The 17,741-nt window shown below is 51.3% G+C and overlaps 1 protein-coding gene across 2 annotated transcripts in view; it reads left to right on the top strand.

Annotated features, from left to right (window-relative positions):
- Positions 1-234: 234 nt before the first annotated feature.
- MBOAT2 (membrane bound glycerophospholipid O-acyltransferase 2) overlaps positions 235-17,741 on the top strand; it is a gene marked incomplete at both ends in the record, with an annotated part of 111,263 nt that continues 93,756 nt past the window's right edge. For both annotated transcript variants that reach the window (XM_080711467.1, XM_080711466.1), the window contains one exon: positions 235-309. In XM_080711467.1, the coding sequence (XP_080567593.1) occupies positions 235-309 (75 nt within the window). The remainder of the gene's footprint in view (positions 310-17,741) is intronic.

The raw sequence follows: 17,741 nt of genomic DNA, 5'->3' as shown, positions 1-17,741 counted from the left end.
GGCGCGCGAGGTGGGGAGGGGGCGCTGGAAGCTGCTGGAAGTCGGGGGGCGGGGATGCGGCGGGCCGCGGGGGGGCGCGCCGGGCGGGCGGAGGGAGGGGCGAGCCGGGCGCCGCCCCCGGCCCCTCCCCGCCCGCCCCGCGCCGCGCTCCGACCGCGGGCGGCCCAGGGGCGGGCGCGCCGCTGCATCCCCATCCTCGGCGGCGCCGGGCGGCGGGCGCGCGCGAGGCCGGCCATGGCCGCCACCAGCACCACGGGCTCCACCCTGCTGCAGCCGCTCAGCAACGCCGTGCAGCTGCCCATCGACCAGGTACGGCGCGCCGGCCGCGGTGGGGGCGGGGCGGCCGCACGGCCCGCGCCCCCGGCCCGCGCCCACCCCGCCCCCGCCCGCGGACCCGCGTGCGCGGCGCGGCCGAGCCCCCCGCCCCGGCCCGGGCCGCCGGCGGGCGCGATGCCGCCGCGGGGCCGCGCGCGTGGGATGGAGCGCGGCCGCGGGAGGCCCGGCGGGCAACAGTTTGGGGGAAGGCAGAAGGGATGGAGGAAAAGTCAGAAGTTGAGTCCACGATCCCAGGATTTCTAGCCCCGAGAGTTGCAGGCGTGCAGACGGGGACCGCCGCGCCGGCCTCTGGCCCCCCGCCTCCCGAGAGCGTTGACACTGTCTAGGGAAGCCTGGCATCTAAATGAGGCCAATGGAGTTTGACTGCTGCAAGGGCCTCGGGATGACTGAGAAAAACAGTATTGTGATGGGGGGAAAGCAGCGCCATTTTTTTTATTCAGAAAAGAAAGTTTGGAAGTATTTTGCCCCGAGAATGAGCCATTTGGGGAAGTTGTGGATGGGGGGCTTGATAGGTAATGGCTCCGGCCCCAGGCCGAAGGTATCCGACGTCCCAAGTGCGCTGATCTGCAAGTGTTCACAGTTTACCAGGAGCACTGGCTCTCCCTAGCTTGACTCTTGCAGGTTTTGATGTCTCCAGGGATTGCCTTTATCACACACGGTCCCTCCGTGTCCAGGCTCCCGCTGCGCACAGCAGCAAGTTGGAGATGCCTTCTGCCCCGGGCCTTACTGTATTTTAAGAAAATAGACTGTCATATGCCGATGGAGTCCTGAAAATTCTGCCCTCTATCAAACCTGCATTCCGTACTTATATTTCAGCCAAACCTTTTGGTTAATAGTGAAGTGCCTATCCCCCAGTTAGAATGTATGTCATGCGTATAAAGTACCACCAGTGAAGTTACTTTTATGAAAGCAGTGTATTAATAAATGTGTCAGAACTTAAGGGTTCTGGTCTCTCCGCCTGCGGAGGGCTCTCGTCTTTCCCACAGCCAAGAGCAGCGTATGACCTTTGAGGGTATTACACCTCTGACTGAAATAGGCTGCTGCCAGTGTACCAGCAAGTGCAGGGCGGGACCTGCCGAGAACTGTTCTTGCTGATGAGAAGGAGCTAAGGGAGATGGAGACTTTTTCTGACACCTCTTCATTTCATTTCTGGAGACAGGTGTTTCCGCTATCACCCCTCTGCCTCTGCCACAGTCTTACCCCATCGTGAAATATTTTATTATGCCAGTCCTTTTAAATTTATATAATGCAATGCATATAATTTTGAAGGGGGTGTAATATTAACCGAACTCTTTTAAACATCTTAGCAAATCCAGAGAAAGTTCTTTCCCATATTAAAGTAGGGCAGAGTCAAGGGAAGGACAGGGGTTGAACGTGCGTTGACGTTCCCTCCCGATTGGCCGAGGGTCCCCATTTGCTGCTGTTGACAACCTTCATTCTCGTGGGACTGCTTTTAAGTTTGTATTGCCATGTTTAGCCCTGAGTTCGTATGGCCATTTGTATAGCATAAAGAGTTGTCTGCTCTGCTTTAAGCCAGGGGTAAGAATATCAGGTTAATGCCACACAAGCCTTATCTTTTCAGAGTGATAATAAATTATTTCTTTGGAACACCAGAGAACTGACTTTATTTTTTTTTTATTGATGAAACTCTTGGAAAAACTAAAACTTTATACTGTAAAATTAGATGAATAGTCACTTGGCCATTGTTTTAAAATGGAGCAAAGCAGAACATTTTCATCACTTGTAAAATAGAGGCCAAGTTGAGAGAAAGTCTAAGAACTGATTGTAGTCAAATAATGTGATTCAACGGGAAAAAGACCTCAGGAAATAAAGACTGTCAGAATATAGCTTGTTAGCGTGTTCATTTGGTATGTGCGAATTAGCAATGTTTTGGAAATTTAGGAGATCATAAAAGTAGTTGCTTGATGTCAGGAAGAAAAGGACTTTGGGCAGTAAAATGGTTAATAGCTAGCGTGGAGCCTCTGGGAAGGTGAAGGCATCGGTGTGTGTGGATCGCAAGAACGCACCTGGCAGGGTGGGGTGGCTGAGGCCCGGGAGGCAAAGACGCCAAAGTCTTACCTTAGACTCCCGGGTTGTTAGTCATGACTGAGAATTCCAGAGTGACCTTGAGGTAGCCATACATTTTCCAGTGGGCCTGAGATTTAATAAACATAAGCTGTCGTCCCAGGCGAGGTCAGCGATGCCTCGGGAGAGCCAGCGTCTAGCCTCTGCTGTTTTCCTTGCACCTTGCTTTCCAGGTGACTGTAGAGGAAGGATGATATTTTGCAGGTGGATATGATTAAAGGAATATATGGAGAATGAGTTGTGAGGAAGAAAGTGGATGAAAGGAGGGCTGTACCAAAGAGCAGGCGCAGCTGTGCCATCTACAAGGGTCCAGATATCATTGGATGCAATTCTCGTAGCCACAGCTGTGATAACTTTTGTGTATGTGTGTGGTGCTAGGGATTGAACCCAGGGGTGTTCTACCCCTGGGGTGTCATTCTTAGACAAGAGTCTCCCAAAATTGCCCAGGCTGGCCTCGAGCTCGCTACCCTCCTGTCTCAGCTTCCCAGATGTGATAGCTGTTTAAGACTTCCAAGCAAGGACCAAAATGAAACAATAATTAAATGTCCCAGATCAAGCTTTTTTAGGAGTTGTTTTTCCATCAACATATCATCTATTACTTTTTTTGTGTGTGTGGCACTGGGGATCGAACCCAGGGGCATTCTACCTCTGAGCCACACCTCCAGCCCTATTTTATTTTTTTATTTTGAAACAAGTTTTCAGTTGCGGAGGTCACACTAAGTTGATGAGGCTGGCCGCTAACCTGTGATCCTCCTGTCTCAGCTGCCCAGGTACTGGGATGTACCACCATGCCTGACTCCTCCTCCTCCTCCTCCTCCTCCTCCTCCTCCTCCTCCTCCTCCTCCTCCTCCTCCTCCTCCTCTTCCTCCTCTTCTTCTTCTTCTTCTTCTTCTTCTTCTTCTTCTTCTTCTTCTTCTTCTTCTTCCTCTCTCTCTCTCTCTCTCTTTCTTTTTTATTGTGGTACTGGGGATGGAATCTGGAACCGAGGGGCATTCTATCTCCAAGCTACACCCCAAGCCCCATTTTTCATTCTTTATTTTGAAACAGGGCCTCACTGAATTGCAAGGGGCCTCACTCAGTAGCTGAGGCTGTCCTTGAACCTCGATCCTCTTGTCTCAGCCTCCCAAATGCTGGGATTACAAGCGTGTGCCACCACGCCTGGCTCTTCTGTTACATTTGATTTGCTGTGTTCTGACCTTTTCTCTTTCTCTTCCCTCCCTCCCTGCCTTTTCTTCCTTCCTTCTTTCCTTATTTTTCATGATGCTATAATTACCACTGTGAAACTGGAGTGAAATTTCCCTAGTGATGGAGTCCGGATGGCATGCTTGGCAGAGGCCAGCTAGGGACGAGCCATTGAGCAGCCGAGTTGGGGACAGGGGTCACTGTCTGAGAGGTAAAGTTCTGCAGTCGTCGTGGCAGGAGGGTCCTCGAGATATTCTGAAAGGTTTGGAGGAAGGAGGAAAGGGTAGGCGGGGAGGAGGAAGAGCCCTGATGAGTTCTCAATCTTGCAGAATCGCAAAGTTAGTTGTAATGCCTAACGCCTTGCGGTTGAGCACATATACTGCCGTATTTAATTGAACCCTCGCAGCTCCTTGAGAAGTCAAAGTCCAAAGCCTGGAATGTTGAGCTTCGGCTGTGCGCACACAGATGTGTATGATAGTGAGCGTTTGCATGACAGGCGAATTTTAGTTTATAGTTCTAACTGTAGCAATACTTTTGGGTATAGTTTTGTTTTAGATGTGGGACACTTTCCCCCCTGGGGAAGGTGAGAGAAAAACTTCTCACAGCCCCCAAATATTTGCGTGCTGGTAGTTAGGGTTGGGGCAGGGCGCGCACGTGTGTGTGCGTGTGTGTGCGTGTGCGTGTGTGTGTGTGTCCTCGTCCGCAGGTAGGCAGAGAGAGACAGAGGGCTGTGCATATGAAATACTTGTTTTTGGGGTCACTTTGTTTATCGCCCTTTCTGTGTATTCCCCTCCCTGTACTATATAGACAGCCAATGCAAGGAAGCGATGTGTCAGGGAAGAGCTTTTTAAATCCACAAGTCTGCACTGCACTGACTCTCATTTTGGGGGGCGATGGCAGGCGCAGTCTGTTTCCAAGCTACACCCCAAGCCAGTTGGTATAGAGCTCTTTAAAGAGTATGACTTTTAGCCAGGTGCGGTGGCGCATGCCTGGAATCCTTGTACTCTGGAGGCTGAGACAGGAGGATCACAGGTTCGAGGCCAGCCTGAGCACCTTGGCGAGAGATTGTTTCAAAACAAAAGGGTTGGGGGTGTAGCTTAGTAGAAGCCCCTGGGTTCAGTCTCTAGCAACACGCACGCACACACACCCACGGGAAGAAGAAAACACTGCAAGGTGAATGCAGTAGGGGAGGACTCGTTTCCCCCGGGGTTGCCACTTGATTGGCGTAGGGTGAGCATGTGAGCGGGTGGTTCTCCTGTGTCTCCTGGCTGCTCTTACCCGTACTGTGAGCGTCCGCCTCTGTCACAAGAACCCCGATGTGCTGGAGTCCGTTGTGGGGGCTCCCTCTCAGGGAGGCATGTGGGACGGAGTCACCCTGTTAGCAGTGTTGGAAGCTAAGCTTTCCTGTGTGAAATGTTTGTCAGGCTTAGTGTTAAAATGCCATGATTTGTGTTTATTAGCTGACGAGGCCCCAAATTCTGTGGAACCAAGTTAGTGGGAATACAGACACGAACTTACGGAAAGCGGGCTGCTAATTTTCAGCAGTGAAGGGTTGAACCTGCCCTTTCGTTTTAATTGGAAGCAGTCAAGTAAAATCCCTTGGGCCTCGGGGGTCGCGTAACGTAGGTGTCCCGTGTGCCTTCCTTCACCACAGCAGGCGGTGGTGCGGTGGTTAGGGACACGCGGTGAGCTCTGCAGCTGTGCTCTGCCGGCCCCAGTTTCCCAACGAACAGAAGGAGAATAGTAATGCGTACCTGTCGCTCCTGTGATGGTTAAGACACGGTGTGTGTGAGATGCCCCCAGTGGATGTTCCATGTGCAGATTCCTCCTTTTAAAAACGTAAGCCATGCCGGGCGAATGTGCACGCCGGTAATCCCCGTGCTTGGGAGGCGGAGACCGGAGGATCGGGCTGCTTCAGAGCCAGCCTCGCTGGCTTAAGAGACCCTGTTTCCAAATAAAAAAATATAAAAAATAGGTCTGGGAGTACAGCTCGGAGGTAGAAGGGCTTCCAGGAACCCCAGAACCACACACACACACACACACACACACACACACACAAAAGTAAACCATGAAATATAAATGGATAAGATAATAGAAATTATGAAATAAATCATGAGATATAAAGCAATAAAATAATAAAATAATGAAATCTTTGTAATTTATGTTTTATTTTGCGAAAGGAACACCTTAATTTTTAATCTTCAGGAATTCCTTTTTGGGAGGGAGGCACCAGTGCTCAGGACCAGTTACAGCCCACACGGTGACTAAAGCAGGATTAATCTAGATCTGAACTTGGAGTTAGAAGCAGTTTTTCTGCTTTTTACTGCTTGAAAGTTCTCCGTGAGCAACTTGACGCTTCTCACGTTACTGCCGGTGTAGGTATCAGCAGGTCTCTGAGCCCATCCCGGCTGACTTTCTAGGTAAATACTCAAACAGCCCACACAGCTTTGCCCGCAGCCAGTTCAGCAGGTGGGGTTGTAAGAGAGGACGCCCCTCAGAAGAGGGGCGCTCAGGGACCTTATGATGGTACCGGGTGAGACTGAAGTCCCGCTTTAGCAAGCAGGGCGTGGACAAGGAGAACCGGCTGCCGTGCGTGCGTGCGGATGGACGGTCGGGGCGTAGGACACAAGGACCTGTCCTGCGGCTTGTCAGACCCTGGCCGCTCTTCCAAGCAGAGGCCCGCAGCGGGCTAAATCTTCTCCTGAGTCTCGTCTCCTGGGCCTGGCCTCCGCTCGAGCCCCAGGAGCATTTGGGATTTGACATGGTTCTGGCATTTACATCTCGCTTAGCGCTGTATGTACCAGTCGGGCTTCTGGTAGGAGGCCTACTGAGGAGGTGGCTAGGAGACTGAACTGTGCACAGAGATGCAGTGGTGTGGGGAGGCCATCTTGGAACAGCCGCGCTGGGCCTGGGGGCTCGAGCCCAAGGGCGCAGCGCTGGGCAGGGCAGTGAAGAATAGAGCCGACCTTAGATCTGGAGGCCTCCAGATGTCCACGTGGGATAATGCTGCTCATTTCTCCACCTGATGGATCCAGGCGGAAGGCTGTTGTCCAGCCCTTAGGAACATTACCATCCCCTCCCCTCAGTCACACGGGGTGAAACAGTAGTCGGTCTTACTAACAGTAGTCAAGTTTTTTTTTTTTTTTTTTTTTTTGTGTGTGTGTGTGGTACTAGGGATTGAACTGAGGCACCCTACCTTTGAGCTACACCCCCAGCTTGATTTTATTTTTTATTCGAAAACAGGGTCTCGCTAGGTTGATGAGAGTCACAGTACTTGCTGAGGCTGTCCTCGAACCTGCTGTCCTCCTGCCTCAGCCTCCCAAGGACTGGGAGTACAGGTGTGCGCCACCACGCCGGGCTCGACTCTTGCTCTTTAAGTTTCCTGATTTCTCTTCACCCTAAAGTCATCGTAATCGGGCTCGGTCTCTGACACTGATGCCAAACCCCGCGGCCCACCTGAGAAACGCAGCGCTAGCCAGGCACTTTGCTTAAAACCGCACAGCCTCCAGCCGCGCCTGGTGGGAGGCTGACACAGGATGATCAGAGGTGTGAAGCTGACCTCAGCAACTTAGACTCTCAGCTACTTAGCCAGACCCTATTTCCAAATAAAAATTAAGTGTGGGGTATAGCCTGGAGGTCGGAAGCCCCTGGGCCATCTCCAGTACCCCCGCGCCCCCACCACCAACAGACTTCCCAGCTTCCAGGTTGCCGGGGGCAGTGCTTCCTACAGCGGGCTCTTGGGCTGTTAGTACATAAAGGCTGCCAGGCGCGGTGCCGCACGCTTGTAATCCCAGCCTCCGGGAGGCTGAGACCAGAGGATCGCGCTTCACGGACAGCCTCAGCTACTTAGGCCCTCCACAACTCAGTGAGACCCGGTTTCAAAATAAAAGAATAAAAAAATAAGGCAGGGGGTGTAGCTTGGAGGTTGAACGCCCCTGAGTTCCATTCCCAGACCGGCAAAAAAACAAAAACAACAACAACAAAAGACAAAACCAAAAGGCTCCCCCCGTGGCTACTAGTGAGGGCAGGAATCTCAGCCCTCCCCACAGGCAGACAGACCCGGGCCAGATATCTTAGACTCCTCGTGTTAATAGGGATGTATGAACTGTGATGCGGGCCAGGTGTGTAGCGCAGCGCTGGCCAGCACATGCCTCGCACGCAGGAGGCCCCGTGCTTGCTCCCCAGCCCCACCAAAAAGATGCAGATGTCTGCATTAAAAACATGAAACCCCGGACGCAGTGCAGTGTCACAGTGTGGTTGACAATTTAATCACATTTGGGGAAGATAAGATTCATGGTACACAGCATGGCCCTGAAATAACCTGAGTTTTATTTGGATAATGTCCACGTTTCCAGTCCTGTCGCCGGAGCTGTGCACCTGTGTGCACAACCGCATGCACAGAAGCCATGGGGAGCCTACATTGGGATCCTTCCCGGGTGTGAGGCCTGGGCCAAGTGGCCGCCATGGGCCCTCCCGGCTCCCTGAAGGGCAGGCGGGAACTCGCGCAGGGCTGTCCAGCCCTGCCCTCACGGTGCTCTGTCCAGATGGCCAAGTGCTGGGTCCCAAAGCCAAGGTGGAGTAGTGGGAGCGGGATTTGGATGCTCGCGGCTGCTCTGTGATGCGCCCGCCCAGTCAGGAGAGCCCCGCCGCCCATGTTCCTATCTCTTGACTCTGCCCCGCTTGGTCGCGGGCTCCTCTGTCTGGAACCCTCCAGCCTTCGTGGCCTGGTGGATCTTTCTGTGTTTGGCTAAAGCGCATGCCTTCCCGAGGAAGCTTCCAGATGCCTCCCTCCCTTTCCAGCCCAGCCTCCCATGTGGGTGCCTGCGCTCCTGTGACGCAGGGTGCTGCAGGTGTGGAGGACTTCTTCCTCAGGTGCGACCCAGGTGAGCTGGAGGGGGAGCTCCCGGAGCGGCTCTCCCATCCCGTGCAACCTGCGGTGTTGAAGGCAGCTGTACTTCCTTAGCTGCGGGCTGCCAGGGGCCTGCCCCATCTCCAGGGCTCATCCGAGCTGCCTTTCTAGAAAGGGGACGGGATGCTCTCGCCCCTCGCCACTGGCTTCCGGTCAGATGTGGCTTTCCTTCTGACCGGTCAGTACCATTCAGGGCATGGCCAGGGCCTTGGGAGCAGTGGCCTCCAGCCCCTTTCTCACCTTTTTATATTTTATTTTTGGTGGCACTGGGATTGAACCTGGGACATTCTACCTCCAAGCTACAGCCCCAGCCGTATTTTATTTCGAGGCAGGGTCCCGCTAGGTTGACCAGTCTCACTACTTCCTGAGGCTGCCCTCAAGCCTGAGAGCCTCCTGTCTCAGCCTCCCAAGGACTGGGATTGCAGGCGTGTGCCTCCAGGCCCGGCTCCTTTCTCACTTGGTCTGCTCTGATGACACCTGTAGCGTTTACCCTTTTTGGTGTCTTTTTACCACACCTCGGCCTCAGCAGTGGGACCTTCGTGGCCTTCTGCTTAGGGCCGCCCCGCGTCTGGAGTGGGTTGTGAGGAGGGCGCAGACCTTACCCACGCGCTCTGGGCAAGCTGCCGACCCTTTTGCAGGCTTCGGTTTCCTGGTCTCTAAGGGGCACATGGCGGCCCCCCTCGCAGGGTCAGCACTGCATAGTGCAAGCAGAGCCCGGAGCTGCGGCTTTGGGTTGTACTGACTCCTGAGCCCCCCCCCCCCCAGGCAGTGTCTGCTGGAATCCTGAGACTGCAGCTCCCTCCGGAGTTGGGTGGGTGGGGGGCGGCCCAGCCCAGGGCCCTGGGGGCTGCGGGCTGCCTCTGCTAGCCGCGTGTCCTTGAGGCTCCTTGGTCAGGCTTACTGAAGGACAGACTGTGGCGGCCTCTGTTAGGGAGAAGCCAGAAGGAGAACCCTTTTGGCTGACTTTTTATTTTCTTCTAATGGGTTACTAGGAGGCCGGAGCACAGCACTGACGGATTTTGGAGGAATGTGACTGTTATTCAAAAAGAAAGAAAGATAATTATGGGATATATCGGTATTTTCAGATAAATGATAACAGAGCTTGGAATAAAATCTTTATCAGAATTTTACTCGGGAGATCCAGACAGAGGGCTAAATGAGTGATGTGCATGTCTGCCTCTACTATCTTGTACTCCATTAAGCTGTATGACTACAGCGCTCCATAAAAATTAAGAGAAGAGATTCAGACCAAAGCGGCCTTCAGACCCCACGGTTGTAAAGAGCAGAGGACTGCCGCGTGGTGCCCTGTCCGCTCGGGAGGACTCCTTTGGGGCGTGGTCCCCAGGCAAGCCCGGCTCTGCGGAGCCTGGGGCGCCGGGCAGCCCCTGCAGCCAGCTGCCGCGTTCCCCCTGCACTCCGCTTTGTTCCGGAATCCCAGACACTTGTGGAGTTCTCGGAGACTTTTAGTTTCTATTGCTGTGGTGCCACACTAGGTGCTTGTGGACAGTTATGGATAGGACATAATTGTGGGCACATTTTACGCTGTTCACTTCCGCATGTGTTAAGGTAAGCTGCATGTGGTGGTGCGCGCCTGCAGTTCCCGTACTTGGAAGGTTTCATCTTTATCAGCTGTATTGAAGATTTGAGGCCAGACTCAGCAAGAGTCTTTGCGAGATCCTATTTCAAAATTAAAAAAAAGAAATATATATATATATAAATATATATATAAATATATATATACATATATATATAAATATATATATATAAATATATATATATAATAAAAGGACTCGAGGTAGAACTTGAAGATAGAATGCATCTCAGTTCAGTCCCTAGTTACCCTCCCAAAGCTCCTTGCTTATGCAGACCAACAAAAAAATCCTGAGTCCTTTAATTTTCTTTTGAAACTAAATTATAGGTAGAGCTGTGACTCATTCATGGGAGACACTCAAGTGATACCTTGTTAATGTTGAATGGGGAGAGAGGGACACCACCTTTTGCAAAACCATTAACTTCAAAACCACTTGTCTACTGGGTGTCCAATATATAACATTTAAGTAGAATATATCTAACTTAATCATATTAAATTTCAGAGTAAATATAAAGACCTACAGTGAAGTTCTAGAAATTAACTATAGATAAACAGTTGCCTGAGACCAGCAATGAGTCTTAGCAGTGAACCTTGGGAGTTTTGTTTACGTCAGTGCTGCTTAGCTGACCATGGGCTTAAATGAGGCAGCCGACGCCATTCTCCGTTCCCATTTCAGGTTTCCCGAGGCCTGAGAGGAGGAGCACGATGAGTGTGTCACTGCGTCCCTTTCCCTGGGGTGTGCGCACGGCCCTGTGGGGTGCAGTGGGAGGGGAAGGAAGCCCCGCCACCCTGCTCAGGACTGCTGTGAGGGACCGCCTGGGCTTGCTGCTGCTAGAGCTCCTGTCTGAAGGAAGCTGGAAATCTGGGTATTAATTAATTTATTTATTGGTGGTACTTCTACCTCCGGGCTACACTCCCAGACCTATTTTATATTTTTATTTGGAAACAGGATTTCTTAAGCCAGCGCGGCTGGCTTCGAACCTGCGCGGTCCTTCTGTCTCCGCCTCCCAGAAATCTGGGTTTTTCAAACCAACATTTTGGAGGCTGAGACAGGAGGACTGTGATTTGCGGACAGCCTCACCTTCTTAGTGAGGCCCTTTGCAACTCAGTGAGACCCTATTTCAAAATAAAGAATAAAAAGTAGGACTGGGGTGTAGCTGGGAGGTAGATTGCCCCTGGTTCCATCCCTAGTACTGCAAAAAAAAAAAAAAAAAAAAAAAAAATTGGGTAAAATTTCAGGCTGTCTCCTTTGAGCCCTCAGAGCGCATGGGGCAGACTCGGCTGTCGGCTCAAGGCAGTTGAGTAGCAGTTTCTGTAGCACTGGCGGTGGTCAGTCCACGCTCAGGTATACGCTCAGGTTCTGAACGCAGAACCAGACCCAGCGGACCGTCCCCAGAGCAGGGCGGCAGGTCTGCAGAGGGCTCAGGCGGTTACAGGCCGGAGCTGAAGGCTTAGTGTTTATATCGCATCATGAAATCGGCCCAGAGAGATTCAAATTGAATTTTCCTGATTCAGCCGCGTGCGGGGGTGCACACTTTTAATCCCAGTCCTTGGGAGGCTGAGATAGGAGGAGCACAGGTTCGAAGCCAGCCTCAGCAATAAAATGGGAGTAGGATGTAGCTTGGAGGTAGAATGCCTCCGGGTTTAATTGCCAGCACCATCACCACCAAACCAAACCAAACAAACAAAAAATACTGGTTCTTTTCACTTGGAAAGTTTTAAATTAACTTGAAACTTGGGCATAATTTTGAAAGTTAACACCCCATTAAAGTGAAAGACCAGACTTTTTTGCTACTGTCTTACTGTTTTTAGATTCAGTGATACAATGATTAGAGGGTCTACATTGCCAAGGATATTTTATGGGGTGTGACATTTAAAAAGCAAGGCTAGCAACAAGGGGATAAAACAATGCCTGGAAGGCCTCGGTTGTGGGCCTGTCTCCAAAGAAAGCCGGGCGTGGTGGGCATGCTTGTAATCCCCAGCTTGGGAGACGGAGACAGGACGATCGCGCAAGTTCGAAGCCAGCCTCGCCGGCTTAAGAGACCCTGTTTCCAAATAAAAAAAATAAAATAAAAATAGGACTGTGAGTGTAGTCCGGAGGCAGAAGGGTTTCCAGGAACCCCAGTGCCACCAAAAAAAAAAAAAAAAAAAAAAAAAAAAAGGCAGAACAGATTGATTGTCTTATAAGCCCTTGTCATTTAGTTTCTTTATTTTTCTTGAGCGCATATTTTTTTGGCCAGAATGCTTCACCATGCAGTAGATAACTACCAGGCTTTGGGGTTTAGGCTTAACCTCTGCAGAATGCTTTGCCGTGAGAGCCAGCATGCCGTGTCTAGTGCAGGGACCGACACAGCTGTTCATAGTAGTGACGTCCAAGAACAGGAGTGACAAGAGTTGTGGCGTGCACAGAGACGGGGTGAAGGCCAGGGGGGGGGGTATTGGCATCTTTGGAGACAGTTAAGGGGTCCTTAGTAGAAAATTGTAATTCTAGGTGCTGTCATTGGGGTCCCTGTGTGTTTCAGGACAGTTCGGTCTTTACCTGTTGTTTTTGCTAAATGTTTTAAGGCCACATAATAACTCGGCGTCGAAACACTGAGCTTCCGCTTCCACTGGATGTGAACGAGGCTTCCGTGTACTGACCACGCTGACGGCGGGGACTGTGAGTGCTGTTGGAGTGTGCACTTGTTCCAGTTATTGGTGTGGATTGGGGCGTCCATTTCAAGGCTCAGTGTCTTTATAAAGTAAAGGAATAAGTTAATGAAGAAGTAGGAAGTTCCAAGAAGGCTTTTGACACAGACTCAGAGCTTTTACCATCTAGCACTAAATTTATTCCATCTGTCTATTTTTTAAGGATATGGTATTGGGTGAGAAACACTTGGGTAGATTAAAAGCCCTTAGTTGGAATATGATAGGTAGAAGGATGCCTGGGACAGTTTCAGCAAAGGCGAACTAGACCAGCCTACCGCCACAAGGTTGGCTTTGGACTGTTCTCTTTTGTGTGTGTGTGTGTTTTACTGAAAGCAGGAACCTGGAGACAATAATGAAAATATTAGGTGACTTTTCCCTCTTTTGCCCCCAAGCCTGTATTGGTAGGTGTGAGATCAGGGAACTTTAGCTCTCGTGAGGTGGAGGAGCAGGCGGCGCAGGTCAGTAACGCGGGGTAGCAAGCTGGTCAACTCCTCTTAGGCAGCACTGTAAACAGAGTAACAGGGCTGGGTACAGAGAAGGAAAGCCAGGTGTACGTTTATAAGAAAGATGGGTTCTGATAAAAATCGAGACCCTTCGGAATTTGAAGTCAAGTTGGCTACATAGTACCGAGGATAACCCGCCCACAAGTTGGCATCGTTCCCGGGCTTGTAGAGTTGAAAAGATTTGTCTATAATGAATGTTGGCGATTGTAGGACATTTTTATTAAGAGGCAAGTGAATGAGTTCGCCAGTACTCTGTCTTTTGGTATCGTGTTAGCTGTTGAGGGTTCCTAAGACAGAAAGGGATGAGGAGTTAGCCTGGTGGTGAGTCTCATGGGAGTCGGCGAGTCCTGGGGAGAGGGCGAGCGGGAGCGGCCTTGGTGCTCCTCCTCGCTCCCGGGATGGCAGAGATGGGCAGTATTTGGAGGGCATAAGTGAGTGTTGCAAGACAGAGTGTTGGAATTATTTTGGATACGGCTGCTGCCACGGAGAGTTCCAACATGAAGTGGCCAACAGGTGGTGGAAGTTTTCCCTCACAGCACGGCTCTGATGGCAGCGGTCCACCGTGGGGGGGGGGTTTGCTGTGTCCTTCTAACACACTGCTCTGCACTGGGGCCCCATCCTCATCAGCCCGGCGGAGGCTGGCGCACGCAGGGCAGTTTGACTTGCACGAGCGGCTCCTGCAGCGCTGTTGGCCGTGTGGCCCTGCTGCTCTGCATTCCCGCCAGCCGTGTTCAGGGGATTTCTCCACACTTTGGCCAGCACTTGCTGACTCTTGCCTTGTTGATAGTAGCCATTCTTACTAGAGTGAGATGGTAGCTCATGGCAGTTTTGATTTGCATTTTCTTGATGATTAGCTATGTCGAACATTTATATTCCTCAAGAATTTAAAGCAGAAATACCATGTGCTACAGCAGTCCTGCCACTGGGTGTGATTCACAGGAGGTGACCAGTATGTTGAAGAGACACCCGCAGGCTCACGGGAGTCAAGAAAGTGGCTCATCAGCTGACAGGTGGATGGAGGAAATGTACGTGTACGTAAGGAGTGCGACCCAGCCATGGCCGTGAAGATGAGTGGGTCTTGTCGTCTGCAGCGGCACGGGTGGAATCTGAGGAGACGATGTTACGTGGAATAAGCCAGGCCAGAAGGACACCTGCACTACAGGAGCTGATCCTGTAGAGGCTGAGGATGGAATGGAGGTTCCAGTGGCTGGGGAGGATGGTGGGAGGGAGGGGCCGGGAGAGGCTGGCGAGCAGGCACTGAGGTCCGGCTGGTGGGCTCAGGAGTTCTGGTGTGGGAGGGCACGGTGGGGTGACCGGGATAATGGGAAGGTGCTGTGCTATTCAAACAGCTGGAAGGGATTGATACTATTTTCACTTGTGCTGAGTTATTTGAGGAAATACATTTAATTTGATACAAATATTATACAATGTATACATATATTGAAACCACTCCATAAAACATATCATTTTTGTGCTACTACGTATCAGTTAATAATTAAAGCTTAAAAAATAGATCGTTAGAGCTGGGTGCCGGCCTGTAATCCCAGCACTTGGGAGGCTGAGACCAGGAGGGTAGCAGGTTTAAAGCCTCAGCAACTTAGCAAGACCCAGTTTCTAAGTGAAAAGGGGGCCGAGGGTTTCTCTCAGAGGTAGAATACTTCTGGGTTCAATCCCTAGTACCAGAAACAACCAAATAAACCCGTAAGAGCAGGAGAGCTGGGTCCGCCGTTGGTTTTTGATTTTGAAGTCTGGGGCCTGTTAATTTTATTGTTGCTCACGAGTTCGCAGGTGGAGTTCGCAGGTGGTGGCGTGCAGGGGAAGCTGGGGTGTTGGAGGAGGGCAGGGGTCCTGCTGCCCCAGCTCACAGCCCTTCCCTGAGACCTTTGCCAGGTGCTGCAGGCGGCAGTGGGGTGGAGGGTGGCCTGAGCAGGGCAGCCCGCCGCGCTCTGGAGTCACCCAGGGGCGAGAACCGTTAACTCAGGGTTGGGTTGGTCAGGGCAAGGTAATGTTGGAGCTAAAATCCCAACGCATGCGCTTTCTTGGTGTCCCAGCGCAAAAGCGCAAGTTCAGGGAGGCGTTGACGCGTGGGGGCGGCTGGCTCCTGGGGCGCGCGGACTTTGTGCTGTGCGGGCTTTCAGAGCCAGCCTGCTCCCTGCGGCTCTGCCAGCCGCCTTCAGCCGCCAGCCTTGAGCCTCTGGGTGCGCCAGCCTCGAGTGTGCGTGGCGAGCCCTCCGGACATGCGATGGCCATCGCCTTTCAGCCAGCTTCACGTGGCAGCATTTTGTCTAGGAAGTCCCCAACGTTCTCCTGGCTCTCCTTCGCGTCCCGCTGCCCTGGCACTGTATTAAACCCAGGGTGCTCCGTGCTACACCCCCAGCCATTTTTACTTTGAAGCTCGGTCCCTAAGTTGTCCACCTTTTCAGGGCAGCCAGTTCTGTTGCTGGCTCGTGGTTACCGGGGTGCCTGCAGACTTTCTGGAGTAATCCCAAAGTGATGGCAGGAAGCCGCCGCACCCTTTTTCACTAGGCTGGCTGCGCACAGCCCAGCTGGAGTGCGGCAGGTGTCGGGCCTCCGTCCCAGGTGCGATTCACGAGCTGCAGGGGTCAGCCCGTCCGGGTGGGTAGCCCTGCATCCTCAGCATTGCTGGGTTGGTACGCTTGTTAGAAGACGCATCGTCTTTGCCTCTGTTATTTACTAAAATGTACCCAAAAGAGTCAGATCGATGACTTAGTAATACGCATGATCTCATGAGCAGTCCTGCCGAGGCGCCACAGAGACGACGGGCGAGCCCACGGCGCCACCTCCGCAGACGTGTGGGCGCAGTGCTTGGGAGCTGGCTGCGGCGTGTCAGGTGCGAGAGGAGTGGCGGAGGAGCCCGTGTGAAACGCAGGGTGTGGATCTGAGATTGCGTGTGAAGGGGGCTCCTTCGGTCAGTTTGGTGACGATGTCTAATGGCTGAGTGTCGAAATCCCCAGTACTGCAAAAACAAAACCCAAACCATCATAGAGTGAAATGCCAGCATCCTTCAGGCAAATCTCAAAGATTTCTTTGCTTCAACTACTCTTAATGACCACCAGTGCCCTCTAATAATTTTTGCAAATAGGTGTTTCTGACCATCGATCCGAAACAGTACGAGCCATCTTCTTAAAGAAGACCTTCTCCTGGGCCGCACCTCCCAGTTAGGTAGAAGCACTCGCCCCTGGGCCCTGGTGGCATTCCTGAGCGCCCTCCATCCTCCTTGCAGTCTGCCCTGCGTGAGTTTAGGGTCTGTCTCTCCTTTAACATTGAAGTGCGTAAACGAGGAGACCTTGTTTTTCTCTGGGGTTGGTTTTTCTCTTTGTAACACGTTAATACCGATAAGTATTGACTTTTGTGTATTTTCATCACATTTTTATTTTCACTAATACATTATGTACCCAACCTAGGTACTGAATATAGTTTTATTATTATTATTATTATTATTATTATTATTTTTATCATTTTTATTATTATATTTTGTGGTACTAGGGATTGAACCCAGAGGCATTCTGTGTCCGAGCTACACCCCTAAGTTCTAATTTTTTATTCTTTATTTTGAAACAGGGTCTCACTAACTTGTGGAGGGCCTAAGTAGCTGAGGCTGGCTATGAAGCTGCAACCCTCCTGTCTCAGCCTCCCAAGTACTGCGATTGCAAGCCTGCACCATCACACCTGGCCTTAGTTTGTATATTTCTTTCTTCTTTCTTTCTTTTTTTTTTTTTTTTTTGTAGTACTGGGGGTGGAACCCAGAGGCTTTCTACCTCTGGGCTATACTCTCAGACTTAGTTTATACTTTATTTGGAAACAGGGTCTCACTAAGTTGCTGAGAGCCTCACTAAGTAGCTGAGGCTGGCTTCGAACCCGTGCGATCCTCCTGTCTCAGCCTCCCAAGTACTGGGATCACAAGCGTGCGCCACCACGCCCGGCTTTGTGTATTTCTAAAATCTGATTTAGAAAGTAATGCATTTTAGCTGGATGTAGTGGTGCATGCCTGTAACCTCAGTACTTGGGAAATCAAGACAGGAGGGTCACAGGTTCACAACCAGCTTCATCAATTTAGGGAGGCCCTCAGCACTTAATGAGGCCCTGTTTCAAAATAAAAAATAAAATATTACTGGGGGTGCAGCTTAGAGGCAGAACACCCCTGGGTTCAATCCCCAGTGCCACAAGAAAAAAAAAAAAAGAAAAAGGAAGTAATATGTTTTATATAACTTATAAAATACAAAAATGTGTAAATTTGAAAGTCACCCATTATTATTATTATTATTATTATTATTATTATTTATTTCTTTTTTTTTGGTGGTACTGGGGTTCCTGGAAGCCCTTCTACCTCCGGGCTACACTCCCTGACCTATTTTATACTTTTTATTTGGAAACAGGGTCTCTTAAGCCAGCGCGGATGGCTTCGAACCTGCGTGATCTTCCTGTC

The sequence above is a fragment of the Muscardinus avellanarius genome (genome assembly GCF_963383645.1).
Source record: "Muscardinus avellanarius genome assembly, chromosome: 15".
Taxonomy (NCBI): domain Eukaryota; kingdom Metazoa; phylum Chordata; class Mammalia; order Rodentia; family Gliridae; genus Muscardinus; species Muscardinus avellanarius.
The sequence above is the reverse complement of the archived record's forward strand: the minus strand, read 5'-3'. Positions and strand labels throughout refer to the sequence as shown.